General features: G+C 47.4%; 1 protein-coding gene across 36 annotated transcripts in view; it reads left to right on the forward strand.

The window, feature by feature from the left end:
• TMCC1 (transmembrane and coiled-coil domain family 1) overlaps positions 1–20,137 on the forward strand; it is a 156,697-nt gene extending 136,560 nt beyond the window's left edge. For 17 of the 36 annotated variants that reach the window (XM_086368583.1, XM_086368590.1, XM_086368582.1 and 14 more), the window contains 3 exons: positions 4,240–4,257; positions 12,826–12,961; positions 15,940–20,137. In XM_086368583.1, the coding sequence (XP_086224709.1) occupies positions 4,240–4,257; positions 12,826–12,961; positions 15,940–16,254 (469 nt within the window). In that variant the 3' untranslated portion in view covers positions 16,255–20,137. Of the gene's footprint in view, positions 1–4,239; positions 5,969–12,825; positions 12,962–15,939 lie in introns of those variants that run through there. The other 19 variants (XM_086368596.1, XM_086368586.1, XM_086368585.1 and 16 more) reach the window with 3 other exon arrangements.
• The last annotated feature ends 7,328 nt before the right edge of the window (positions 20,138–27,465 follow it).

A 27,465-nucleotide genomic window follows, 5' to 3' on the forward strand; every position in this document is an offset into this window, starting at 1 on the left:
CTCTTCACCCACACGATTGTACCACGAGTGAAGAGTGTGTCTTCAGCGCCCACACGCACTTAGCCCAGGCAGTCAGTGTCGCAGAGCTTGGATCTGGACTCCGCCTCAACCTTGGGCCCCTAACTAGGTGTTTAGTCTTTGCGCTTTGCTTTGGACTCTCAGGTATGAGTGGGATCGTATATCTGAGAAGGCAGGAGACAAGATATATAGCTGTGTTTGTTTTTTTAAGTGATGGAATCTGTGCTGACATCAGATTCTCTTCGTGCATCTAATCTCTTCATCCCATTAGAGTATTATTACAGATTGGTTCGTGGCAACTGGGTTCACTTTCGTACTTCAGAGATAGAGGGGGCCCTTAGATATCTAGTGTAATCTCATTCCAGAGATGAGTCCCCTGAGACCCAGAAAGATAAAGTGACTTCTGCCAGGTCACACAGTAAAATGGTTTAACATATATTTAATTGGCTGCTAAAAGCTGGAGGTTTATAGTCCTGTTCCCAAATTGAGTGTACCGTGCTGAGCTACTGTAGGAAGAAGTTCCGCTATGGCAAAGTACTTTGAAACCAGGAGAGAACTAGGAAAACAGTCCCATCAGTAGTCTTACAGGTTCATTTTGTTGTTTTTCCCATAGGGAATCTGACCTGGAATTTTGCTCAGCTACTGCCTGCATGAAGCAGTGTCGTATCAGGCAGGCAAAAAACCCTCCTGGTGTTGATGAGCAGTAATGCCATTTGAAAGCTTCTATTTTAAGGGGATTGCTGTTCTTTGGAAATCGGCTTCTGAGACTGTTTGTATTAAGCCCAGGGATATTTTAAATTGCACTGAGTCATAAGAGCAAAAATACAGAAGGAGCCCGTCCCCATGAGCAGCTGTCACACGCTGCAGAGCAGTCAGTAGTGAGGCCCACCCAGTTAGGCACCGGCCACTGGAGTTCTAACTAGAGAAGCTGTTGTTAAGTGTGAATTTATTTTACTATTGCTTGGCATAAGACAGAGATATGGTCAGATACAGCTGTGGTAGCCCTGTATTCCTTGGGTTAAACCCATCTCAGTCAGTCTGGGAGTCTGCAGAGGGTATGCAGACCAGGTTTGGCCGTAAGCTTGAAATAGAAACTGAAAATATTGGCTCAAAGTGGTTCTTCATTTATAAGAGGGAAAAAAGCCCAATTGAGAGGTGCACCTAGGAGACAGACGCTTCATTCAGAGGGTGAGATCTTCTACCTGAGAGACTCTTAAGCAGATGAGCTCCTCCCAAGTTAGCCCTGGAGAGGTGCTGAGGTGGGAAGGGGGAAGGGTGGACAGACGGAGTGCGAGCAAATACAGCGACCACTTTGTTCGCTAAGAGAGGTTAGGCAGGCCTGAATTTGCTCACCAGTTCTGACGCTGATGAGTGCTGTGAGCTGGTGTGGCTCACCTATGCTCAGTTTCCTCCATGAAAACGAGGTAATGATGTCTATGGTGCCGGGTTGTGGAGATTACTAAATGAGGCAGTGTCTGTGGGGGCAGCCAGGATGGTGTGAGCAGTGCCAGGATATCAGAAAGCTGTCGTCGCTGTCTCCCCCAGTAGCCTTTATTTATTCCCTCTGTGCTTGAGGCATCTGCTGCTTTTCGTCTTTTAAGATAACGCACTGCCTCTCTTGAAAGCTGGGGGGACTGGTTGTTGTTGATTGGGGACTGAAACTGCTTTTTCCTTTTCAACTGAAGGCTAGTGGAGTCTTTCCTAGCCTCTTTTTGGGCCTCGACATAAATAAGGGAACAAAAGGTAAGGAGGGGAAATCAATTTTCTTTCCCCCAGTTCAGCCAGGGGCGCATTCAGGCTCCCACTGCACGTCCTGTCTCCAGCCCCTGCCATGTCTGCCCATTCAGATCCAGCACTGGCAGAAACCGCCTCGGGTCTCTAGGATGCGCTGGGGAGATAATGCACTCATCTGCTGCCGTGGTTGCCTGTTGGTGTCAGTCGGCCCGGGGACCTAGTCCTTCCTGTTCCTCTCAATACCTGTTCCACAAGATTCTTCAGCCATCCTGTCCCAGTGACCTGTTGCCCAATCAGGGAAGCCCCACAGGCTCTCAGAGATGGCTCCAGGCTCCTGAGCCACACCCGAAGAGTGGTGGTGCATTCCCAACTGTGCGCTCACCCAGCTTTCTCATTTGTCAGGAATGTGGCCCCCAAGAGCCCTGGCTTGTCTTTGGTCTAGGAAGGTGACTACTGTGTTGATTAATCCAATGGATGAATTGGACCAGTTTCCAGGACCAGTTGGGAATTTTCACTTTCCAAGACCAGTGTTCATTTATGCATTGTAAACATGCAGCAAATCTAGATGTATTTTCGGCTGTACCCCAATACAAAATGTTTTTGGTGTTAAATAAAAATTTGGGGAAAAAAAATTTTTTTAATATTTTATTTCATTTATTGGACAACACAGCCTGTGGGATCTTAGTTCCCCAACCAGGAATCGAACCCATGCTCTCTCCACAGAGAGTTCAGAGTCTTAACCACTGGACCACCAGGGAAGTCCAAAATTTGAAAAAAAATTTTAAAATAAAAAAATAAATAAGCTTCGGGGGAAAAAAAAGTTGATTGCCTAAGGGTGAAGCACCCCACTGGTGAACTTAACCCAGATGGATTCTTGTGGTCAGACTAGACTGGACTCGGATCCTGTTAAAAGCCTGGAATAAATTGCTCTAAATTCCTTTGGGAAAAAAAAATCTAGGTGTATTTTAATACTTTGTAGATAGAGCAGTTGAATCTTGGTGGAGAAGAATTTCACGTCCCCAAATACAATATAACCTACTTTTTTCAAAAAAAGATCTTAACAGTGTTCAGGCCTTCTGTTTACTAGATAGGTAAGCTCAAATCGTATTTAGCTGTCAACATTCCATTTGAGTTGTAATGATTTAGGAAGGACCTTTAAGTTAAAAGTCTCAAAATGAGATTATTCATCTTACGCTACTTTGTGCTCCACGTTAAGTCACATGAGAAGCGTGTGCAGTCAAGGTCACATACTAGTAGGGTCAGGAACACCCACCCTTCCTGTCCAGAGAGTTCAAGTAGTGTCATATGAGGGGGTGCAAGTCCCCTACAGGGAGCTCTTGATTTTAAAAAATCACACGTGAAAGGCTGATTCACGGTTTAGTTTCCCTTTTTTCACCCTCTGCTGGTTTGGCTTTAATATTTAAGGAGAGAATTTAAGGAGAGAATGGCGGTGTTCTTTTTATGAATTCCCTAGGTATCTGGCTTCTCCGTTTTAGAATTCAGACTGGAAGTAAACACTGAAAAATAAAGGGAGCGAAAGAGTTTATAATATTCAAAATGGGAGGAGTTGGAAAGTTTGTGAGAATATTTTCTTCCTTCCTTTCGTCGTTTAGATTTTTCATTTGACTAACAGTATGGGACGGGGTAGAAGTTACAAAAAAGACAACAATAAAACAAATCTAAACAGCAAGAAGCATGAAGCAACCGATTCACATCCTCCTACACCTCACTAGCAGGGGAGAGTTGTGGCATTTTTTTTTCTCAGCCTCCCCTTTCTAAGTTACATTTCGAAGCGCCTCCCAGAGAGGAAGGAGGTGAGGATTACCGAGGAGTGTCTCCATGAGTCTCCGAGGCAGACACGTCACATAAAAAGGTCTAGTGGGCCAGGTAGCTATTGTTCTCCTTATCTTTGCTGGTGTTTTTGATGTTTCGGTGCTGACAGTGATTAATTGGTTAGACTGAACCCTAAACTCCTCCACCAAACACGCTCCACCACCCGACATAATACCACAGCATTTTTTACTGGGCTCTTTGGGCTAGTCTGTTTGCAGACTGTAATTTCACATGTGGTTTATGTAAGCCTCTCAGGCTGGAAGCACTGAAAAAAAATGTTTGGAAGTGGCTAAGCCTGGTTAGGTTTGTGCTTTTCAATTTGCAGGTTGTGAAAAGAGCTGAGGGACGAACTTCCCTGACCCAGGTGGGAAAATTAGGGAAAATGTTTTAGTAATGACAGGCCAGTCGAGTTCTTTCAGGGTACTGAGACAACCCGGAGGACGGCATTGCACGGTACCAGGGGCATCTTGCCAACCTCTTTGTTCGTCACATTTGACAAAAGCCTCAAAGTGTGTGGCTTTCTCCGTCTCCTCCCTGATGTTCCCTGCAGATTGGAGGTGCTTTACTACTATGGTAACCCAAACACAACTGTTTGTGTGAGTGTGATAGGATTTCCACTACACAATAACAGCTGCAACTTTTCTGTTCTTGCAGAAAGTCATCATTCTCCAGGTAATTCTTATGACTTGAAGAGGGCAAACGCTTAGTGGATGAATTAACAGGGCCGTTTCAGCTGGACCTTTGTGGGTTTTGCTTCACCCCTGAGTCCTGCAGCTTTGTGTCACCTCAGCAAGGCTCCTAACCTGTCTGTGTCTCGTCTTTTGGGAAACGGAGCTCTTCTGCTTACGCCAGTGCTACTTGGCTAGTTAGCTGCCTGCTAATAAAGCGCTGTCTTTGGGGGCACCAGTTACATTTTCCCATTCAGGAAGGCTCAGCCTGAGGGGATGTTGCTGTTAATTCCTATGTAACTGTGAGTAAATTGTTCAGCTTCTGAAAGCTTTCGTTTTCTGCAAGGGCATGGTAACCCAGGGTAAGGATTAACACTTTCTACTCAACTCTTTCTGGAGGTTTGCAAAGACGTAATACAATTTATTCGAGAGACTTTGCCTCACACGCATACACAACACATGCCGTGAAAGGAAGGCAGATAGAGTTTTTACCAATTTAAAGGACAGCTTGGAACAGGCCAGCTAGTTCAGTTAGTCCAGTCACCTGGCGGACTTGAGCCAGGGTGATGGCCAGAGCCGTCAGTGTGCTTGTGCTGGCCCTCCCGATGAGAAGGCAAGAAGAGGCTTGTGCCCAGCGTGGAGAAGGACAGAGTGCCTGCCCCGTAAACCCACCTGTGTGATTTCATAGGGAAAGCAGCATGGATATACTGGGAGTGCTGAAAATTCCGGAATATGTGAGACTGAGAACGTGGAGACAGATGAAGAAATGAAAGGTTAGCGAAAAGAATCAGAAGCAGGAAGCTGTGAACAGTGCAGCCACCTAGCACTTGGGATCCCGTGGCGATTGACAAGCAGTCCCCTGGAACCACCTCGCTAGGGCTTGGCCTTTTTTTTTGCCAAGCATTTGTCATCTATATCCTGTGTAATCCTCACAGCCACCCTTGGGAGGAGACAGACTTCTTAACAGGTGAACAGGGTCACTCACGCCAGTGTTTTGCAGAGTCAGGGTTTGAGTCTGAGACCTGGATGAGCAGATTCATGGGCTGGGACAAACTGCGACAGCATAAAAACATTTTCAAGTGAAGAAAAGGTACAAAGCAGAAACAGTGAAGGTGCAGAGCCTTTAGCTATAATGTGCGGTGAACAAAATCAGTCCTAACATGGTTTCCAGAGCCTTTGACATGTTAGTAACCTTTATATGACAGACACTGTTCTTTAAGGGTCAAGAGTTAGAAACACGTGCTGAAGACTTTTGCACGTACTCTGATTCACATGTAGCATTACATACTCATCAGTAGTGTTACATCATTACAGAATCTCCCCTTCTACAGACAGGTCGAAAAAGAATCCGAGGGCCAGCCTCAAGTGTCCTCTAATAAATCATCTTAGCTGTTCATAGGTGTAGGTATACAAAACATGTTTTGTCACAACTCAAAGCCACGAAACAGCTCAAAACAAAACCTGAAAAGAGGAGATAACCTGCAGGAGGGAACGCATGGAGTACTCTGAAGCCAAAGTTGCCAGCATCACCAGGAAATCCAGCTGATGAAAGAGACTGAGTGTGAAACAGACCAAACACATGCGACATTACACTGCCGGAGGATGGCGGTGAGACCTCCAGAGGGCTGGGGAAGAGAAACTACATGGAGGCTGCTCTGTCCCACCTGCTTCATTCTTCGAGGAAGAGGATGAAACCAAGACACTTTCAGACACATGTAGGTAAAATTACCTCTTATAAGCTTTGCTGAAAGAAATACTAAAGGAAAAAGAACTTAGTGAAAGAAATGAATAAAGCAGGTTGGTAAATCTTAAGTAGGGACTTAAAAAATTACATTTGGAATTCTTAATGTCTACATCAGTTTGGATCTAAAATTCCGGAAGAGAATATAGGATTCAAGGGTTGCATTTCAAAGAAATGTTAAAGTGTTAAAAGTTTGAGGGGCAGAAAAAGCATCTTATGTCCTGATCTGCCTGTCACTCGGCACCTGGCAACTTTCTGTTCACGTCATTCCTGTTCCCTTAAAGTGATGGATGCTGGGACCTCCCTGGCTGTCTAGCGGTTAGCTCTGACCTCCAGGCTCCCAGGCGTCTTGCCCTTACCTCCTGTCTTCTGCCTCTTCCCCCGGAATAAAATATAGGTTCATCTTTACAAATAACACGAGGCGTGTGCGAGGGAGTGATACTGACAGATGTGTGTGCAGTTAAGACTTTACCAAGGTTTGGTTCTGTGGAATCCATGGGAACTACCTCTTATTGCTGAAGGCAGGCGTCACAAGTAATGTAGCTGAGAGAGGGACTTGGTGTGAGGGAGGAGCTGCTAGGCTTTAGTTCAGTTTTAGATGGATAGCTGCATCTATCTAGCAATGAAAACAACTCTTAAGAAAAATGAGACCCTGCCCCTTGAGGTGTTAACAGAGAGAATCCTTGTCAGGGCTGTTGTAGAAATAGTTCCTTGATGGAAAGAGATTTAACAAGGCTTCTTCTGTTCCCTAGAATTTAAGATTCTTTATAGTCAGGGAACTAAATTTTTTACCTTTCAAACAGTACTTTGTGGTGTATTTCTCTTTGTAACATACTGATTTTTAACAACTCTTAAGGGGAAAGGAGGGAGGTGTGTGAAATAGTGATCATCTTAGAAACATGTGAAATTGGGTGTGAGATACTGGATTCATTTTGTAGTTGGCACAATGACATGGACTGCGGATGAGTCTAAAGTGAGACTAAGGCATGAATCAGTCACCACAGGAAATACTTGGTTAGTTAGAAAGGTTTTCAAATTCCCATGAATTCTTTTCAGGAAGCAAGTATTCACTTGATGTCTTCTTCATTATGAACTAGAAACATTTGCAAAACAGCCACTGTGTTCTTAGTAGATTGAAACTGGATAAAAGAGAAACACATTTTTTAACACCTCCTGTGTACTCAAACGAATGTTTCAAGGTAGATTATTAACCTCAGTTTACAGATGAAGGAATTTGCTATGTAAAGTGAGCTGACCTGAGACCTCCATGCAGCTTTGAGAGGTAGGATTCTCAAAGGACTCACACCCAAATGCTCCTCGCTGTAATACCTATAGTCATTTTTTCCCGATGTTTATTATAAAACTTTCAAACACACTGCAGACTTGGGGGAAAAAAGTGTACAGTTAACTCCCATACTGTTAATATATTGTCTTACTGTATATCTTTCCATCTATCTATCCTTTAGCTGGTTTTTTTGATGCATTTCAAAGTAAACTACCATAATCTTCTTTAACAGCTTTATTGAGATATGCAAATCAGTGGTTTTAGTATATCCACAGACACATGCAGCCATAATCAGTTTAGGACATGTTTATCAGTCTACAATCTTCTCTACCCTGCCCCAGCCCCTGGCAGCCATTAATCTTTCTGTCTCTATCAGTTCAGTTCAGTCCGACTCTATGCGACCCCATGAATTGCACCACGCCAGGCCTCCCTGTCCATCACCAACTCCGAGAGTTCACTCAAACTCACGTCCATTGAGTCGGTGGTGCCATACAGCCATCTCCTCCTCTGTCGTCCCCTTTTCCTCCTGCCCCCAATCCCTCCCAGCATCAGAGTCTTTTCCAATGAGTCAACTCTTCGCATGAGGTGGCCAAAGTACTGGAGTTTCAGCTTTAGCATCACTCCTTCCAAAGAACACCCAGGACTGATCTCCTTCAGAATGGACTGGTTGGATCTCTTTGCAGTCCAAGGAACTCTCAAGAGTCTTCTCCAACACCACAGTTCAAAAGCATCAATTCTTCGGTGCTCAGCCTTCTTCACAGTCCAACTCTCACATCCATACATGACCACTGGAAAAACCATAGCCTTGACTAGACGGACCTTTGTTCGCAAAGTAATGTCTCTGTTTTTGAATATGCTATCTAGGTTGGTCATAACTTTTCTTCCAAGGAGTAAGCGTCTTTTAATTTCATGGCTGCAGTCACCATCTGCAGTGATTTTGGAGCCCCAAAAAATAAAGTCTGACACTGTTTCCACTGTTTCCCCATCTATTTCCCATGAAGTGATGGGACCAGATGCCATGATCTTAGTTTTCTGAATGTTGAGTTTTAAGCCAACTTTTTCACTCTCCTCTTTCACCTTCATCAAGAGGCTTTTTAGTTCCTCTTCACTTTCTGCCATAAGGGTGGTGTCATCTGCATATCTGAGGTTATTGATATTTCTCCCAGCAATCTTGATTCCAGCTTGTGCTTCTTCCAGCCCAGCGTTTCTCATGATGTACTCTGCATATAAGTTAAATAAGCAGGGTGACAATATACAGCCTTGACGAACTCCTTTTCCTATTTGGAACCAGTCTGTTGTTCCATGTCCAGTTCTAACTGTTGCTTCCTGACCTGCATACAAATTTCTCAAGAGGCAGATCAGGTGGTCTGGTATTCCCATCTCTTTCAGAATTTTCCAGTTTGTTGTGATCCACACAAAGACTTTGGCATAGTCAGTAAAGCAGAAATAGGTGTTTTTCTGGAATTCTCTTGCTTTTTCGATGATCCAGCGGATGTTGGCAATTTGGTCTCTGGTTCCTCTGCCTTTTCTAAAACCAGCTTGAACAACTGGAAGTTCACAGTTCACGTATTGCTGAAGCCTGGCTTGGAGAATTTTGAGCACTACTTTACTAGCGTGTGAGATGAGTGCAATTGTGCAGTAGTTTGAGCATTCTCTGGCATTGCCTTTCTTTGGGATTGGAATGAAAACTGCCCTTTTCCAGTCCTGTAGCCACTGCTGAGTTTTCCAAATTTGCTGGCATATTGAGTGCAGCACTTTCACAGCATCATCTGTCTGTATAGCTTTGCCTATTTTGAATATTTCATGCATGTGGAATCATATAGTTTTCAGTTCTTCCTTACTGGCATCCTTCACTTAACATATTTTCAAGGCTCATCCATACTGTAGTGTGTGTCATTACTTCATTTCTCTCTCTTTTGCAGTAACACTGCGTTGTATGAATAGACCACACTTTATATATCCATTCATCAGTTGATAGTGGGTTGTTTCCACTTGGGGCCATTATGAATAATGCTTCTATTAATATTTGTATACGAATTTCGAGTGGAAGTTAGTCTTCATTTCTCTCTGGTGTACACCTGGAGTGAGATTTCTGGGGCACATGGTAACTATGTTTAGAGCTCCAAACTTACTTTCCAGAGAATAGTTGCACCAGCTGTATACCAGGGTTCGAATTCCCCCACATCCTCACCAACACTTGTTACCATCCTCTTTCCTATTCTGGGTCCATAATCTTGTTTATTACAGTCCTCCTGTTGACTCCGCCTTGGCGTAAAGCTTCAAAGCCATCAATCAGTGTGGTAGTGTCCAGGCCCCTGTGGAGCTGTGTGATTTGAATCCACTTTAGCCGTGACTCACCCTTCTTACGAAGGGAATTCATCTGGGCTTCTTGAATGGTTAAGAACTGGCTTTACAGTTTGACCTACCTGGATTCAAGTCTTCGCTCCCCTACTTAATTTCTCTGCCCTTGGGCAAATTTCTGTATCTTTCTGAGCTCCAGCTTCCTCATCTGTAAAGTAAAGGTATTACCTACTGTCTTGGGGTTGTAAAAGTTAATTTACATAATCCATGCTAAATCGATTCAGCTAAATCGCTCAGTCTTCTCTGACTCTTCAAAACCCTGTGGACTGAAGGGTGACAGGCTCCTCTGTCCATGGGATTTCCCAGGCAAGAATGCTGGAGTGGGTTGCCATGCCCGCCTCCAGGGAATCTTCCCGACCCAGGGATCGAACCCGTGTCCCGTGCGGCTCCTGTAGTATTGCCTGCGAATTCTTTACTGCTGAAGCCCCAGTTTACATCATAAGCATTGGATAAATGGTAGCTGCTGCTGCTCTTACTTTTTAATCTGTTCTAATGGTATTTGTGAGCCAGGTTTAATGTCAAATGATTGTCTCTAACTTTCCTGGAAAGCCTGAAAGACCGTAGTTTGTGGGCTGAGAGACTGAGGTGGTAGCCCATGGAACTCACGGCAGAGATGTCACCCGAGTGTGCCGCCGTCAGCATGCAGGCTGGTTGCCACTGCTGCCAGGCTCCCCACCCTGCCACCTCACATCGGCCCTAGCTTAGGAGAGTCCTTTGCTGCCAGCCAAGCCCAGCCCTTGCCCTAAATCCCAAGGAACTGACACAGTGGAAGACCCCATTTTTAAAAAGCCTCTAGCCCCTCTGTGGTGAGGGGAGAGAATAACGAAATCATCCAGCACTGACACCACCACACACGGTGGGTTTAATAGGAAATCATAAAAAGACAATATGTTAACCTAATCTCGTGGCATTTGTCGAACTTAAAACGTGGTGGAAAATCAGCTCTAGAGGTGGCAGTGTTTCCGAGTATGCCCAGGCCCACAGATGGCGTGAAAAGGCAGAGTCCCAGAGGGCCCGCCTGAGCCACAGACACGCAGTGGAAGCCTCCCGGCCAGTTGTTCAGGCCACTCCGGTGACAGTTGCACTGTCAGGAAAGCAGCACGGAGATTGTTATCAAGGACTCGGGAGAACTAAATAGAAGTCAGTAATCTGGGTCTCATGGAGAAGGAGTGGGGCTTAGGATCTATTTATTCATTATGTAATTATTAGAAGGGAGAATGTTGCTGATGCCGCCGCCACATAAAGATGACCTTGAACACAGAGAACTTCCGTGGATTCCTTGAAAGCTTGTGTACCGCACATCTGGTTAAATGCGAAAGGGGAGAGTAGTTGAAATGTTTGCCTTTGTTCTGACATTTCTGTTTCTGTAATACAAAGTTTGCCAAGACTTTCGTATCAGTGTTAAGCATGTGCTTGCCTGAGAAGCACCCAGTCGTCGCATCTGCGGGGAATTGGTTCTAGGACCCCACCCTACCCCCACGGGTACCAAAGTCTGCCAATGCTCCAGCCCCTTCTGGAACCTGTGCACACCCTCCCGTATGGTGGAACTCAGCCTAGAGTACATACAAGTCCGCATGCAGTGTAAATGCTCTGTAGATATTTGCTGGTGCCCAGTAAATGCACATCTTACGTTTTGGAACTTGATGGATTCTTTTTTTTTTTTTCATCCGAACTCGGTAGAACCTGAAGTACTGTGTATCCTCCTCTTGGGATGAGCCCTCCGTCTGACCGAGACGCTTCCATTCTAGTCACCATCAGTTAGAGCTGTGTGATTCCTCCCTTTCAGGGCTTCTTACTGTGTAGTCTTCAGCCTTTCTCCTACCTACTTAGCTCTTTTCATTCTTCTTTTTTTTTTTTGGTTCTTTGAACTCTACTCACAACCTGCCGGAAGCTTCACCAGTAGCAGACAGCCGTGTGTTCCTCGTGTCAGCCTCTCCCCTCAGCATCTGCTTTGGGTCCATGTACTGTCTAGTTGAGATTTCCACTGCCTTCCCTGCTTTTTAAGGACAGATTTCCTTTTTTCCCCCCAGCTGTTCTGGTTAGTCCATACATTTCTACCCCCCGCCCTTTACCTGTGTTCTTTGTCCAGTCTCTCTGATCTTTTCCTTTTAAACGGTTCCAGTCCCACAGATCCGTAGATGCCCTGCCCAGGTCCCGTCTTCATGTAGAATGAACCTTTTCACATGAATCTGAAGTGCTAGAGGTACCAGATGAACAAATATGGCCCCTGCTCCTGAGGAAGCCTCTCTTTGTGCATTCCCCCACTTTCTGCTCAGCTGCAGCCACACTGGCCCCCTCTCTGCTCTGAAATCTGCCAAGCTGACTGTCATCTCAAGAGCTTTATACTTGCTCTAAGATACTTCCTTCAGCTTTAAGATACTCTTCCCCTCACATCTTCACGTGGCTTGTTCATGTCATCACCCAGGTTTCAGCTCTCAGGGTTGGGTAAAGGTCTTCCCAAGCAGTCCAGGGCCGCCAGGCACGCTGCCGTATCCCCGTCCCAATCTTCTCTGGCTCCCTTACCCGTGCCTGCAGTTGTCGTGGTTTTACTGCCTTCCGCCACCACTGAAGGCTGTAAACTCCTGAGGGCAGGTGTTCGGTCTCGCTTACCGCAGCATTCCCAGAACCTTGAACAAACCGGGCACACAGCAGGCACTCAGTAAATGTCTGTTGACCCTGTGCCAGGCACTGTGCTTGGCAGTAGGGATGGTGGGCTCTGAATGACGAACATCCAGGTGAGTGAGTGACCTGCCCCGGTTGGAACAAGCTCCTGGTGATTGCTGGAAGGTCAGTTTCCATTTGCCTGCTGTGTATCTTCTGATGAGACTGCTTATCATCCCTCAGGTTTTTGCCTCTCCCATATGCCGCTGGGGGCAGAGCAAGAACAGCCTCGTTTGTAATGGGTCTGCTCAAGCTAACCAGGGCTGCTAGCCTCGCTGCAAATACTGTGTGTTGAGAAGAATGTGGAAGAGCCATGTTGCTGCTGTGATACGGCCTTGTGAGAAGCTGTCTGTCCCAGGGACCGAGAGCTGTGCCCACTAGCATGCCCTGTCACCCGGGCCACTCACCTGATTTCTCTGTGCTTTCGTTTTCTTCCTTTGCAGAATGGATTTGGGGGTTGGATGTGAATAATAACCAACAGAAATACAGAACGTGTGAAACATTTAACTTTTCACTCTTGTTAGATGTGAACGATTAGAAGAACAACTGAATGACCTAACAGAGCTCCACCAGAATGAAATCTTGAACTTGAAGCAGGAATTGGCCAGCATGGAAGAGAAAATTGCGTATCAGTCCTACGAACGGGCCCGGGACATCCAGGTCAGCACAGTGGGCCAGGTGGAAAAGCAGAAGGCTGAGAGAAAGCAGAATGGGGGTTTCCAGGGGCTCGGGGCAGGGGGCTGGGGGTGGGTTCCTGTTTAATGGGTCCAGAGTCTCAATCTTCTAAAATGAAAAGAACGTGGAGGTAGGTGGCGGTGATTGTTCAACAGTACGAACGTGTCAGACCACTGAACCACACACTTAAAAGCAGTTCAGATGGTAAATTTTACATTATATATATGTTACCACAATTAAAAAAGGGGACGAAAAAGGAATGATGCACCGACACCTGCCCCAGCCTGTGTCCACCCTGAAAACATGGAGCTCAGTGCAAGAAGCCGGTCACAGAAGGCCGCACAGTGCATGAGTCCATTTACATGAAGCATACAGAGTAAGCGGGTTTCCGGAGAAAGTGGATCTGTGGTTGCCAGAAACTAGAGGGAGAGGAACAGGAGTGATAGCTAAAGGGAAGGGGGTATTCTAGGGATGATGAAAACATCCTGGAATTTAATAGGAACGATGGTTTCACAACATGGTGAACTTACTAAATGCTTCATAAGTGAGCACTTTAAAAGGAGTAAATGGTAGATTTTATATTATGTATTTTACCATGCACAAAAAAAATGTTTAGGGGCAAAGACAGAGAGGGCAGAGTATTAGAAGAAGCTTAGACCGCCTGTAACACACCTGCTCTTCAGATGCCATGCATTTCTCAAAGTAAAAGTGTCAGTTGCTCAGTCATGTCCGGCTCTCTGCACACCCATGGACTGTAGCCCTCCAGCCTCCTCTGTCCATGGCATTTCCCAGGCAGGAAAACTGGAGTGGGCAGCCATCCCCTCCTCCAGGGGATCTTCCCAACCCAGGGATCGAGCCCGGGTCTCCCGCATCCTAGGCAGATTCTTTATCATCTGAGCCACCAGCATTTCTCAAGTCTGCACCATTTGGAGGTGATGTGCTTGCTTGGCTTCTTGGGAAATGTTTCTTGGGCTCAGGATGGTCTCAGTAGATGGACAAGCATGGATGTTATGTCTGTGGTTACTGCTTCGGGAGCTGCTCTGACAGGTCCCAGGGCCACCTGACCTATCTTCTTCTGTGGCAGAGGCCTCACTGCCAGATCCACCTTATACAGCTATACCACCAGGCCATTTGTGAGAATAATGGCGGGCTACACAGTCCATGCGGAGAAGGCAATGGCACCCCACTCCAGTACTCTTGCCTGGAAAATCCCATGGACGGAGGAGCCTGGTGGGCTGCAGTCCATGGGGTCGCGAAGAGTTGGACACGACTGAGCGACTTCACTTTCAGTTTTCATGCGTTGGAGAAGGAAATGGCAACCCACTCCAGTGTTCTTGCCTGGAGAATCCCAGGGACGGGGGAGCCTGGTGGGCTGCCGTCTATGGGGTCACACAGAGTCGGACATGACTGAAGCGACTTAGCAGCAGCAGCACACAGTCCATGGGGTCACCCAAGAGTCAGACACAACTGACCAACTCAACAGTAACAGCGGTCATGTTGAAGGCTAATGGCCCTCTAGTTTAATCCATGGCAAAACAGAATATTTTAACTTTTTCTCATCCCAGTTGGGAGATATTTCTAAAAACCCTAAGAAAACTCAAAGACTCACACCAAGACCTTCAGTGCTTTATTCCTTGTGGTTTCCACGGCCTTTCTCTGGCAGCTCTGGTGGTTTCAAATGAGAGCATCCTGAAATAAACCAGTCTTGGTGCTGTAATACAGGAGCCGTGCATGACAGAAGCCTCAAGGAATCAAGGGAATGTCTAGATCATTTGCCCAGATGCCCTCTTTTCCATGACCCAGAAGTCTGTTTATGTTTTAGTTTTTCCCAAGGTCCTTCTGGACTGGGGTATATCTGTTGTATGTCCTTTCTCTAGCTTAGCTTCAGTCTGAAGTTGCCTTGCCGTCACCTCAGATCCCACGAAACCAGGACCCACTGAAACCGAGGTCACATAACCCAGGGCTCCTACCACTGCTGAACTTCAGAGGGTATCTGACCACGGCTAAGGAAATAGGTCCTGTCCTCTGAGTTTTATGGTCAATTTTATATGAACCCGTGGGTGCAGGTTATGAAAGGAAACGTTTGGTCAAGTGTTGGGCACAGTGTCTGTTCTCTTCACAGAGATCAACTCTTATTAAGAAGACAGTGCAGGGAGCCCTTTTGCCTGATGTTGGGGGGTTACTTATCGTGAAAAGCAGCTGGTAGTACGTCCAGAGGAGGTTCACTCCTCCGTTGTTCGGTAAGAAAGGTAGAAATAACCCAGGTCTCTCCAGTAGGGAGCTGGCTGAGTAAACTGTGACCTAGCCAAGCTGTAAATGCTAGGTAGCCATTAAGAAGATCCAGGTGGGCCTCCACGCATTGACGTGGAGAATCGCCAGGGCCCTCTGTCAAGTGAGAAACACGTTGTGGACCAGTCCTGTGGTGTGATACTATTTGCTTGCACGAAGGTAGAAAATTTTTAAACAATTCCATGCATTTCCCTAAGGAGATCTGTGTGTAGCTTAAACACGGGTGAAAGGGTGAACACACACCAGACTGGCAGCCACTCCAAGGGCAGGGACCGGGGCTGAGGAAAACACCAAGGGAGCCTGTATGGCCTGTTAGGTGAGCAAGTGCATGTGTCCTGTGCAACTCAAATTAGTCATTGTTACGTGGGGGAAGAAAAGAAAGACACAATCGTGGATTTGAGGTCTTGTCATTAAAGTGTTCAAGACCAGATCTGACTGTGGCTGAATGCAGCGGAGCGCAGCAGAGGGGAATCATAGTTGCTTGAATGGTAACCAAAAAGTAAACGATAGTGGCTTGAGTCGTGAGTTGTGCCGTGGCCCCTCACACTCAAGACTCACGCACATTTCAGATCTCTGACGTGGCTCGGGATGCGCCTGGCCGCCCTGCAAGGCCTGCAGCTGCTCCGGGCGCCGTGAGCTTCCCGAGGCTTACCTCTCCCCTGTCTGGCCCGCAGGAGGCCCTGGAGGCGTGCCAGACCCGCATCTCCAAGATGGAGCTGCAGCAGCAGCAGCAGCAGGTGGTTCAGCTGGAGGGGCTGGAGAACGCCACCGCCCGGAACCTGCTGGGCAAGCTCATCAACATCCTCCTGGCGGTCATGGCAGTCCTTTTGGTCTTCGTGTCCACGGTCGCCAACTGCGTGGTCCCGCTCATGAAGACTCGCAGCAGGACGTTCAGCACGTTGCTGCTCGTGGTGTTCATCGCCTTTCTCTGGAAGCACTGGGACGCCCTCCTGGGCTACGTGCAGCGCTTCTTCTCCTCACCCAGATGATGCTGCCGTCGCCCGGAACACAGTGCTCCCCTCCCCTCCGGCGAGTGCATGCAGCGAAGATGTAGACGGCCACTTCCCTCCTCTGGAGTTTTCTACAGCAACAAGAGTTGAGTGAATCTGTTTACATTTAGAATAATGTTTTTTTTTCTTCTTCTTCTTCCTCAAAAGACGCAATTGCAATAGTATTTTTTAGATTTTATCCAAGAAGTTTTTTGGGCAACAATCTTGGATCACTTTTATGTAGCATGATTTTCCTTGGGATGCAAATCTGAAAACAGTCCTTTCACATGAACCCACCCTCTGGAGCACACTGAAGGGCATTCTAAATTGTGGCTTGAAGGACTGCACTAAAACCCACTAAAAAGATGTGCGAACACCTGACTAGGGAAACCAGTTGATCCTAACACCCTGCCTTGTCTGGGCTCACCACCTCTCCCCATCCCAGACTAACTTTACTGTGAAGTCCTACCACATTCCATGTCTGAGTTTCTGCGCTCGGGGTGGATTTTCCTTGTCCGTGGAAGAACACGTGGATCTCCCTGGCTTTCTCACCCAAGCTGGCCACTCAAGCTAACCCTGGAAATATGATCAGTTTGGAGCCTGGTCCCATAACCTTTGCTAGGATACGAAAGAGGACATCACACCCCAAGGATCACTGCACAGTCCTACTACAGTATTTTGAAGTAGCCCTCTAACTACTTAATTTTAAACAAATCCCATGGCCGCACTTTTAAGGTTTTTTTTAAAAAGATGTGTATAGTCACCAACTTAAAAAAACAAACAAACAAAAAAATCCGAACAGCATACTTGAAGAATGTAATACTCAAACTCTCAGTGCTTCCTTATGGTTTCTAATAGGATTTTTTATTATTGTTATTATTATTATTGGGTTTTTTTGGAAAGGGTTGGGAGGGTCTTTTTTTTTTTTTTTCCTCTGAAATAAAGAAGTGCTGTTTTTAAATGAAGAGATGTGTGGATATTTAAGTGTGCTGCCCCTCTTGTCCTGAAACAGTTTGAGGAAAGGAGAACTTGCTGTGAATGCCATCTCTGATGCCCTCGTCTGAGACGCGGCTTCAGCTCCCCCCTCTCTGGCTGCTGCTGCTGCTTCCTGGTGTCCTGCCCCTCCACGCCTCCCCCGACGGGCTTGGCTTGGTTGGAGAGGAAAGGGGTGCTCAGGCAGAGGGGAGGTGGTCTCTGCAAACCAGCGTGACAGGGTAGAGACGTTCCTGCCCCAAGACAGGTTCACCCAGTGACTTTGGGCTGGGGTTGTCTCTAGGAAAATCTGAGACTGTACTATGAGAGTCACAAATAATTCCTCGTGCTTTCTTAATTTATTTCTTAACACCCCCCTAACTACCAAGACCAAAGTGACGTGGGATCTTGTGTCTGTATTTTGTCCCCAGCCCGCCTTCATTTCACAGCTTTATTCTGTCTGCCCAAGAGAATCAACTGAGGATGATTCTCCCTAGAGAGCAGGAAAGGAAACGTCAGGTTAGAAGGACCCAAGTTTGGGGTGTAACATGTCGTCAGCCTCCTCTTCATCGAGATAGACATATTAGCTGTGCTCAGTGGACCTTTACATAGAGAGTTTAGAAAGATGGGCTGAGCCTGCATCCCTGTCTTATCAGCAGTTCTACCATCTGGGTGGAACTTGGACTTTTCTGGCCTGTCTCAAAAGCGTGGTCAGCCTTTTCGTGTTCACAGTATTGAATCACAGACGCTGGTCCCTCTTGGCCTCCGTCCTGTGCAGCCAGGCAGTGAGCAAGGGGCAGATGGCCTCTGCCCTGGAAAGAGACACACAGCATGCTCTGCCCATCCTCCCTGTGCCGGGGGACGCTTCTGGCTCCAGATCAGCCTCGCCTGTCCGTCCGAGACGATGGCTTGCATGCCAGCTCCGGCCTCCCGTGGCCTGGCAGGCTGGCCTTCTCAGAGTCAGCGCGTGGTGTCTGTCATCATCTCACGTTCTAACTCAGGTACCCCAGTCTTCACTCCATCCTCCACCCCCAGATGGTGACACCACACCTTCAGCTCTGCGGGCCTCTCAGAATCACTGCCCAGAACAAGGACCATGGGGCTGAATTTTCTTTTAAAATAATTGGAACCAGTTTATGTCCTGGCCCAAAACAAATTGTTCCCAAGCCCGTGTATCTAAAAATGTTGGGACTCCCCCAGCAGTCCAGCAATTAAGACTCTGCGCTTCCAATGAAGGGGGCATGGGTTCAATCCCTGGTCGGGGAGCTAAGATCCCTCATGCCGTGAAGCACGGCCAAACGATAAAAATACAAATGATAAAATGTTAAACTCTGCCTAAATATATTGCAGTGACTTTAGGTAGAAGTGTCAGAGGACACCACGACCTGGTCAGATTAGCACGGTGTCTGCTAACTGTCTGCTTTAGGTTAACCTCTCAGAGAGGGGAAGAGTGCCCCACGAAGTTATTGGAAATAACTCTAGCCACAATCGTCCAGTTTTTCTAAGAACTTTTGAGTCCCCTGAACTGTGGAGAGGCTACAAAGTTTGGAGGGCACCGGAATTCACTGGCTAGATGGATCAAAATTGTTCCTTTTTTTTTTTTTTTTTTGCTTTGGGACAATTTCTATCAAAGGAAGGTTTGCACCTCCGGAAGCTCCCCGAGCTCCCAGCCAAACAGGCCCCCGCTGACTGTCCATCCTCTTCATCTGTCCCAGGAAGGACCTCCTCCAGGCCAGGTCAGGCCCAGTAATGGCTTTCTAGCTCTCCTGTCCCTTGATTATTCCCCAGGCCCAGCAGTTGTCTGCACCTAATGCTGTTTGTAACCATGCATCCATTTTCTTGCCTGCCTATCCCTGTTGCCTCTGAGTTTCTTTGCATTGTGGCTGTCCCTGAGTTGTCTTATCTGTTCAGAGTTCTCCTGTAACCTCGCTCTCACGGTTTAACAGTTCTGTGCGTGGAAACGTCTCCTCGCTTTAACGCTTCTTCTCTTCTAAAGACTGCGTGCATTCCCTGTGAAATGAAGCATTCCTGGATGACTGGTTGGTGCTGGTGTGTGAGGCTGACCGTGGCAGCCTGGGTGACTCTGTTCAAGTTGTAGAGTCTCCCTAATATTTTACCTTTTATATGATCATTGAACGGCACTTCTGTCTGCTCGGATCTCAGTTCTTTGGAAAGAAACCCAGTGCACCCTAGCAAAGAAGGCTTTCCATTCCCCGGGCTCCTGAAGAAGCAAAAGTAAGGTTACATTTTATACTTCATGGACTGGGTGGGGTCTTCCCTCTCCCCTGAGCCCCTTCCACCCAATTAAGGTAAAACTTTGCTTCCAGGAAAAACTGGGATCAAGCCTTCCTTGCTAGCCACGTCGTGATAAGGAGCATAATGTTCACGTGGTCTTTGCTGCATTTGGTTTTGTTTTCTGATTTCATATTCCTCGGAGGTACAGTCAGATGAAATGCTGAATTCCAAGTGAGTTCCAGCAAGGAGCTGCCTTTCAGCTTCGGAAAATATGCATCCAAAACAAAGCCAAATATGATTTTTAAAAAAAAAACAAAAACCAACACAGGTCGGATTACGGTTCCCACCCCACGTGCAGCTGGGGATTTTGAATGCAGCTCTAAGAGTTGACATTGCTGTCTGTGTGTCGTGTATGCTGGGTGATGCCCTCAGTAGGAGTGATCACTAGACTGTAAGCGTGTTTTATCAAAGTGTGTAAGAGTGAAAACTCACTTGCACGAATTGAAAAGTACAGAAATGACACTTGTGAACGTGTGAACATTAACACTGTAGTTGATAGATCTTAAGCTGCTAATTGTTGAGAGAGAATTATGTTTATGTTGCGTCTGGTTGCTGCCAGTTCTCAGCAGCACTTTTACTGTACATACGAATTTGAAATAAAGACCTCAGCTATTAACGAGGTGGTTGGATTCGGGTTTGTTTTGCTCTTCGTTTTTGCATATTCAGTTCCAGTGACAAGTTTGTCAGTCTGAAAACTTCCCACTAGTTTGTGCATTAGAAACTCTGTGTGTGTGAGTGTGTGAGTCTGTGTGTGTGTGTGTGCACGTGTGTGTGAGTGTGTGTGTTCAGCCAGTATCTCAAGACCATAACTGATCAGCTTAGAGCTGGGTAGCTGTCACAGTCTCCCTGGATTGAGTAGACTCCACTTCAGACTGGCACTTTGCCACAGCTCCTCTACACTGGTAGGTAAGACTGCCTCCTGAGGGCTCCCCAGGTGGCTCCGTGGTAAACTCTACACCTGCCAATGCAGGAGCCGCAGGAGACGTGGGTTTGATCCCTGGGTCGGGAAGACCCCCTGGAGGAGGACATGGCCACCCACTCCAGTAGTCTTGCCTGGAGAATCCCATGGACAGAGGAGCCTGGCGAGCTACAGTCCATGGGGTTGCAGAGAGTCAGACACGACTGAGCAAACAGGCACGCAAGACTGCCTTTTCGTTCTGAGGAGGGAGTCCTTCAGAGGCAGGACCTTCCAAATTCAGCACCTGATGACCCGAAATAGGTATAATAATCCATGTCCATTTTGGTAATAAACAAATGTTACAATGGGACTAAAAACTTGCTTAGTAAAACATGTACCATTTGAAGTTCTGCATTCATGCAAGGAATATCTCCATCTGTGTAGCCTATCTCCATCTGTGGTTATGGTATTGATGTAATAGTTTCTGTGATGGTTTATTTATCTATCTTTTTTATGCTCTCTGGGAGGCCTCTGGAAATGGAGAAGCTCTGGAAGGCCTCTGGAAATGGATCTCGCTTTCGACAGGGCACCAAACGGGGTCCTCATGATTTTGATCCTTCACACCCACCATCTGAATGTCAAGATGTTTAGGTCACTCTACTGGCTTACTAGCTCTGTGCCTCCCCCTCCCGTCTATCAGCTAGAGATATCTCACCCACCTTGATCCTGCCTGGTGGATGATGTGAAAGGAAGAGATGCCTCTTACGAAAACTTTAAATTGCTGTGAGAATGCCCTTGCTGCTGCTAAGTCACTTCAGTCATGTCTGACTCTCTGCAACCCCGTGGACTGTAGCCTGCCAGGCTCCTCTGTCCATGGGATTCTCCAGGCAAGACTACTGGAGTGGGTTGCCATCCCCCTCCTCCAGGGGATCTTCCCAACTCAGGGATCGAACCCATGTCTGTGTCTCCTGCATTGGCAGACGGGTTCTTTACCACTAGCGCCACCTGGGAAGCCCCGTAAGCTGCTTGAAATATGGACCAGCCTGCTGTGTGCAGATGGTATGCTGGCCAGTCCGAAGGGGCCCTAAGTAGGCTACAAGTGAGTGACAAGTCCTAGAGTTTCACAGTGAACAGTGGGAACACACACGGAGCAGCCCTGACAGCAGATGATGGATAATTTCAAAGCCTGATTTATTATCATCCATTAAAAACTTGGGAGTATGGAAGACTAGAAATGGGCTTCCCTCATAAATCTGTGAAGCTGTGGTGTAGAAAACAGACTAGGGAGGCAGGGAATGGCCATGTGACCAACTAGAAAGTGTCTGCCTTACCGAACAGAGTCAATGGTGTCATTTTTAAACTATGAGCTAAAGTTGGTCCTAGCCAACTTGTGACCCCAAATCTCAGTAATCAAGAGTCGCTAACATTCACTGAATCTTTATCGAATGCTGGGCTTAAAGGCTTGGTCCTTGACACGCATGTGCTGTGTGCTTAGTCGCTCGGTCGTGTCTGACTCTTTGTGACCCCATGGACTGTAGCCCACCAGGCTCCTCTGTCCATGGGGTTTCTCCAGGCAAGAATACTGGAGTGGGTTGCCATGCCCTTCTCCAGGGGATCTTCCTGACCCAGGGCTCGAACCTGGGTCTCCTGCATTGCAAGCAGATTCTTTACCAACAGAGCCACCAGGGAAGCCCACGTGACACGGAGTTCTCACATAATTCTTCCCAAGGTTCTTACACAGGCCTTGTCATCCTCACTGTCTAGCTGAGAAGCAAAGCTTGAGCTAAGTGGCTTTCCCAGAGTTACACTGTTAGGAAGTGGTAAATGAATGGGGTGGCAAATAAGTCTGTGCAACATATGTAACAAAAAATGAGTGTCCACAAAGGGTTAATGCAAACTGAGAAAATCATCAACCGAGTAGAAAATAGGCGGAGGTTCCCAGGTAAAGGAACGAATCACCAATAAGTATTCAAAAGAAAATGTTCAGCCTCATGGGTAAAGCAGTGCGTTAAACGGGGGGAAAAGTCCGTGGTGAAACAGAATTATCTACTTCTGTGCAAAGTATTGGGTTGGCCAGAAAGTTCCGAACAAACTTTTGGCCAACCCAGTAGTTTTGTTTGCATAACTCTATGTATGTAAGTATATAGAAATGAAAACCACATTAAAACTGTTCCCCGTAATTACTTCTGGGAAAGGGAGTGGGAGGGATGGTGGTGAAAAGGGACTTTGATGTTAGATTGTAAAGTATGAATCTCTTAAACATGAATGTATCTGTGTATCTTTAAAAAATCAAAACCTGTGTTTTGTTTTTTTTTTTTTTTTTAGTAATAGGTCCATTGAGAAGAAGCAGGAAAGAGTTGACAGTGTCTCCTCATGCCAGATTGTAATTTAGGATTGCCTTAGAAGGAGATCCGAGCCAAGTTTGGACCACCCATTGGGTTTCTTCCCAGCCTGGATTTCTGGGTGTGGTGGTCAGATGGATTGTCTCCCTGCCCCGGGGGTGGAGGCAGGGCGTGGGGCAGGGGTACATGGGGCGGTGGGCTTGCAGCAGCTGCTGCCACCTTGACTTATCCTCCAGCCTTTGGGAGCCACTCCCTGCACCGTGCCGGGTGGTGGAGGTGTGCTCAGTCAAGGGGGTGGACCCTGTGTTGTAACAGCCAGGAGCCAAGTGTGGGGGCGAAGAGGAGGCTGCCGTTCTGAGCCAGCAGTTGGGAAAGGCTGGGGGAGGAGGCGCGGTGTCTGGGCTGAGAGATGATGGGTTTCTGGTGGGTGGAGATGAGTGAGGGGGCCGTGCACGCTGAAGGAACGGTACTGGCACACAGCACCCAGGCGACAAAGGCCACGGCGAGTGGTTTAAGCAGCAGATGAGAGCCTCGGACGGCGCAAGCATGCTGGGAGAACCTGTGAACCAGAGACAAAGTTAACAGCAGTCCTGAACCATTATGAATGCCCTGCTGAAGGCTTACCCTGTGGCTGCAGGAAGCTGTCGGGGTATAGCGACCCACCCTGTGTTTAAAGGCAACTGTAGCCCTTTCGCAATGAACCGGTAGCCTCTTTCTCATGGCATTTGGCTGGCTGAGAAGCGCTGTCCGAGGTATTCGGTCATTTGCCTTTTTGATCCTGTAGTGGAAGAAGCTCAAGTGTTTGATCTGCGAGGTGAGGGTGTGGTGAGAGCGCAGGAAGCCCAGAGCTCAGTTCATAAACGTAAATGGAAGTCACTCTTGGCTTGAGAGCCCTTAAAGGGGTCTTCTACATCAGGAGTCCTTAACGGCTTACTTAGGCCTCTGCGTTAAAGAATGCTTAAAAATGTCCAAAGGAATATTCTTTTAGAAGACTCATTTCAGTAACTGTTGAGACAGTTAAAAGGTACAACAAACCACGAAGAAAATCCATTATAATAACTACTATACCTTAGAGGTTGTAAGGATGAGATTAAATAATTGCGCAGTACCTCACGCAGCTCCACAGTCTCGATTCTTCATGGAATTATTAATAGACTGAGGACTTTTTGAGGACATGGACCTCTCTCACTCATCTGGATCCCTTCAGATTACGTCCCATCTCTCATTCTTATCTGACGAAAGAACCAGTAGCCAGAACTTGGGCTCTCTGTTGCCAGCTCTAGATTGTAAGTTGGCTTGGGGGAGGGGGGGATCAGTATGTGTCAACAATACTGTGACCATGGAAACAGCAAGAGAGTGCATCCCGTCCATAGAGAACAGAAACTAGCAGATGGACGCAGGTACACTGGGCCAAGGGGCTAACGACAGACTCTACTGGGGACTTCTTTTTATAAATTTATTTATTATGTATTTGGCTGCATGGGATCGTTGGCTGTGGTGAGCGTTAGGCTTCTCTCTAGGTGTGGTGCAGGGGCTTAGTTGCCCCCGAGGCACATGGGATCTTACTTCCCTGACCAGGGATCAAACTGGCGTCCCCTGCATTGGAAGGCAGAGTCTTAACCACTGGACCAGCAGGGAAGTCCCTACTGGTGACTTCTTAACCACAGGTAGGGATGGTGCTGTGTCGGTGGCCATGCCCTCAGTGCCTGGTTCGGCGCCTGGCACAAGGTGAGTGCTCTTTGAAAAGTGGAATTTTAGGTCATTTCAAAGAGGGCCAGTGGGACCAAATCCAGGTGCTCTTAACACTGTGACAGGAGATTGAGTCCTCCATTAGATACAGTGGTCACTCAGTGGTGCTGTGTTTTCCTGATGGAGATACAGAAGCCTCTCATAATCCATGATTGGCGATGTGGGGAAGTAAAAATAAATGTAGGTTTCTCCCAAGTTAAAAAAGGAGAGTTTTTAAGTTGCCACACATAGAATCCCTCGTCTGTGCCAGGCACAGAGGCACTTGTTTATTTCTGATTCTTAACAGTTGCTCTGAAGAGGAGATGGTGTGTAATTGCCATGTTGCAGATGAAAGCAAACTCAGATAGGTGTTTAGGTTTTATTCTCTGGGCCAGTCATTTCACTAGTAAATGGCAAAGGCAGGATTTGGACTCAGAGACCCTGAATCTCACTGCTTCGTGCGCCGGAAGCATTTTTTTTCCCTCTCTTACATTGTTAGTAGGTATCTTCCAGAACATAAATGAAACACTTCCTGCTGAAATTCATTTAATTATCATGACCAGGTTGCCAGCCCAGAGAAACTGAGTTGGGTAATTGGAGTGCTATGCTATTTGCCCCTGCCCTAAAATAGCCCAGACTACTGTACTTAATCTTTTTGGATAACAAGCTTTATTGAGGTAACATGCAGTTTACTCGTTTAAAGTGTTCTGCTCAGTTCTGCTCAGTGGTCCATCCAGCACCACTAATCCCAGACCATTTTCATCCCCTAGAAAACCCACCCGTAAACTGTTCCCGCTATCCTCCCAACCCGAAGAACTCTAATCTACCTTCTGTCTGTAGCCTTGCCTCTTCTGTATGTCTTACATAAATGGAATCGCACAGTATGTGGTCCTTGGTGCCTGGCGTTTTGCATGTGGTACGTGGTCCAGGATCATCCGTGTGGCCGCATGTTTCAGCGCCTCGTTCCTTTTTGCTGCTGAATAATACTGCATTGTGTGGATACACGTTTCTATCCATCCATTGGCTGGTGGATATTCAGGTTGTTTCCACTTTTTTTTAATGGGCTTCCTAGGTGGCTCAGTGATAAATCTGCCTGCCGATGTAGGAGATGCAAGTTCAACCCCTGGGTTGGGAAGATCCCCCTGGAAAAGGGAATGGCAGCCCACTCCAGTATTCTTGCCTGGAGAATCCCATGGACAGAGGCGCCTGGCAGGCTGCAGTCCACGGGGTCACAGAGAGTGTCAGACGTGAGTGAGTGACTTTCACAAGTTTAACTGGGTCCTCAACGACCAGGACTTATTGGGTCGCCACCAGTAAGTACGGTGGGTGCTTGGGCTTTGTGACTGCTGATCAAGCAGCTTTGAGACTCTTGGTGCTTAACACCAAGATTTTATTTAAAAGAGAGAGGAAGGAGACAGAGAGAAGGAAGCCTGGCTTCCTACAAGCGGTGTCCCCTGACGCTCGCTTCACGCCTTGGCCTCTTTGCTCGTCTTCTCCTTCTTGCAGTGACCTCCCCCAGCCCTGTTTGTCTGCCTGACAGCTCCTACTCTTGTATTTAACTCTTTATTTAGGAGTTTTTCAAACAGGGGCCGTCAGTGAATAGTGTCCTAAACCTCAGTCATCAGTCACCAACTTGTGGTCAGTCTTGCCTCATCCACACACCTGCCTTCCCCTCCCGTCTCTCTTCAAACTGGATCCTTCAGGAGGAAGTAACCAGGTAGCATACATTATTTGTCCCTTTGGGGTTTTTTTCTGGTCAAAAAAAAATTTTTTTTTAACTATGGTGAAATTCATATGACAAAAAATGAACCTTTTTTTTTTCCCCCCTTATTTCAAATGAGTTGGTTTAATTTCAGGTGGTACAGAGATCAGGATAGAACACAGACTTAAGAACACACTTTGGCAGGATTCTGGACTGGGTTTACATGCATCTCATAGCTGAGGTAGAAATGGCTGAGAAGAGCTAAAGATGAACCAGTGTGTGACTTTTTTTTTAAGTTTATTCTTAAATGTAGAATAGGTTCCATGACAGCACTTCTTCTAGCTGTAGGTGGCAACAGATACTGTGGAAGCGAATCCAGGCGTTTACACAGGAATGGAACTAAGGGTCATCGTCGCCTCAGGCACAAGGACCAGCTTCCCTTTTGGCCAGATTTCTCAACTCCACCGGGGGCCGTGGCCATTCCCCGAGGCCTTCGCTTTCAGCTCCTTCCCCTCTTCCTCCTGCTGGTGCCTAAACGCCTTATCTTCCTCCTCCATCTCCTCCTCGCTTCTTCAACTGCTTCTCGGGCTTCCTGCCGCCTTCGTGGCCCCACGTGGCTCCCGCCACTGAAAGGAACCAGGTTACAGAGAACAGCTCGGTGGCGTTTGGCGGGTGCTGGGGCCGTCGCCGCCTCTGCCCAGCGTGACGGCAGTGTCCTCGCCCCGGAAGGAAACGCGGCACCTGATGCGCGGGTGTTCCCCCACGCCCCCCTCCACGTGCTGCGACCACCGCCCTGTGCTGTGTCCCTGAGAGTTTCCCGTTCTGGATGTTCTCTACAAGTGCAGTCATCCAAAACGGGACCTTTCTGGCTGGCAGCTCCTTTCCTCAGCGCGTTTTCAGCGTTCATCCGTGCTGTGGCGTGGATCGGCACTCCACTCCTTCCCGCGGCTGAAGCAGATCCTGTCGTAGAGGCAGGCGCGCGTCGCCGCCCGATGGCCGTTGGGACCGTTTCCACCGTCCGAGGGCTATGTGTTATATAGACACGCTGCAGCCATGGGCGCAGGTCCACACGCACTGGTTTGAGTCCTTGCTTTCAGTTCTCTCGGGGTGGACGCCTACGAGAGACCTTGCCGGCTCACGTGGCAATTCTGTGTGTGACCTTCTGGGGATGTGAGCAGCCTGTCCCCTGTGGAGCCTGCCCTGACTCCCCCACGCACACTCAGGGGATACCAGCTTTGCCAGCCCCTCCGTTAGAGCAGCCCCCTCACCGAATG

Source organism: Bos grunniens, chromosome 22 (genome assembly GCF_055505025.1).
Source record: "Bos grunniens cultivar Pamir isolate PY7600 chromosome 22, Bosgru_T2T1.0, whole genome shotgun sequence".
Taxonomy (NCBI): Eukaryota; Metazoa; Chordata; class Mammalia; order Artiodactyla; family Bovidae; genus Bos; species Bos grunniens.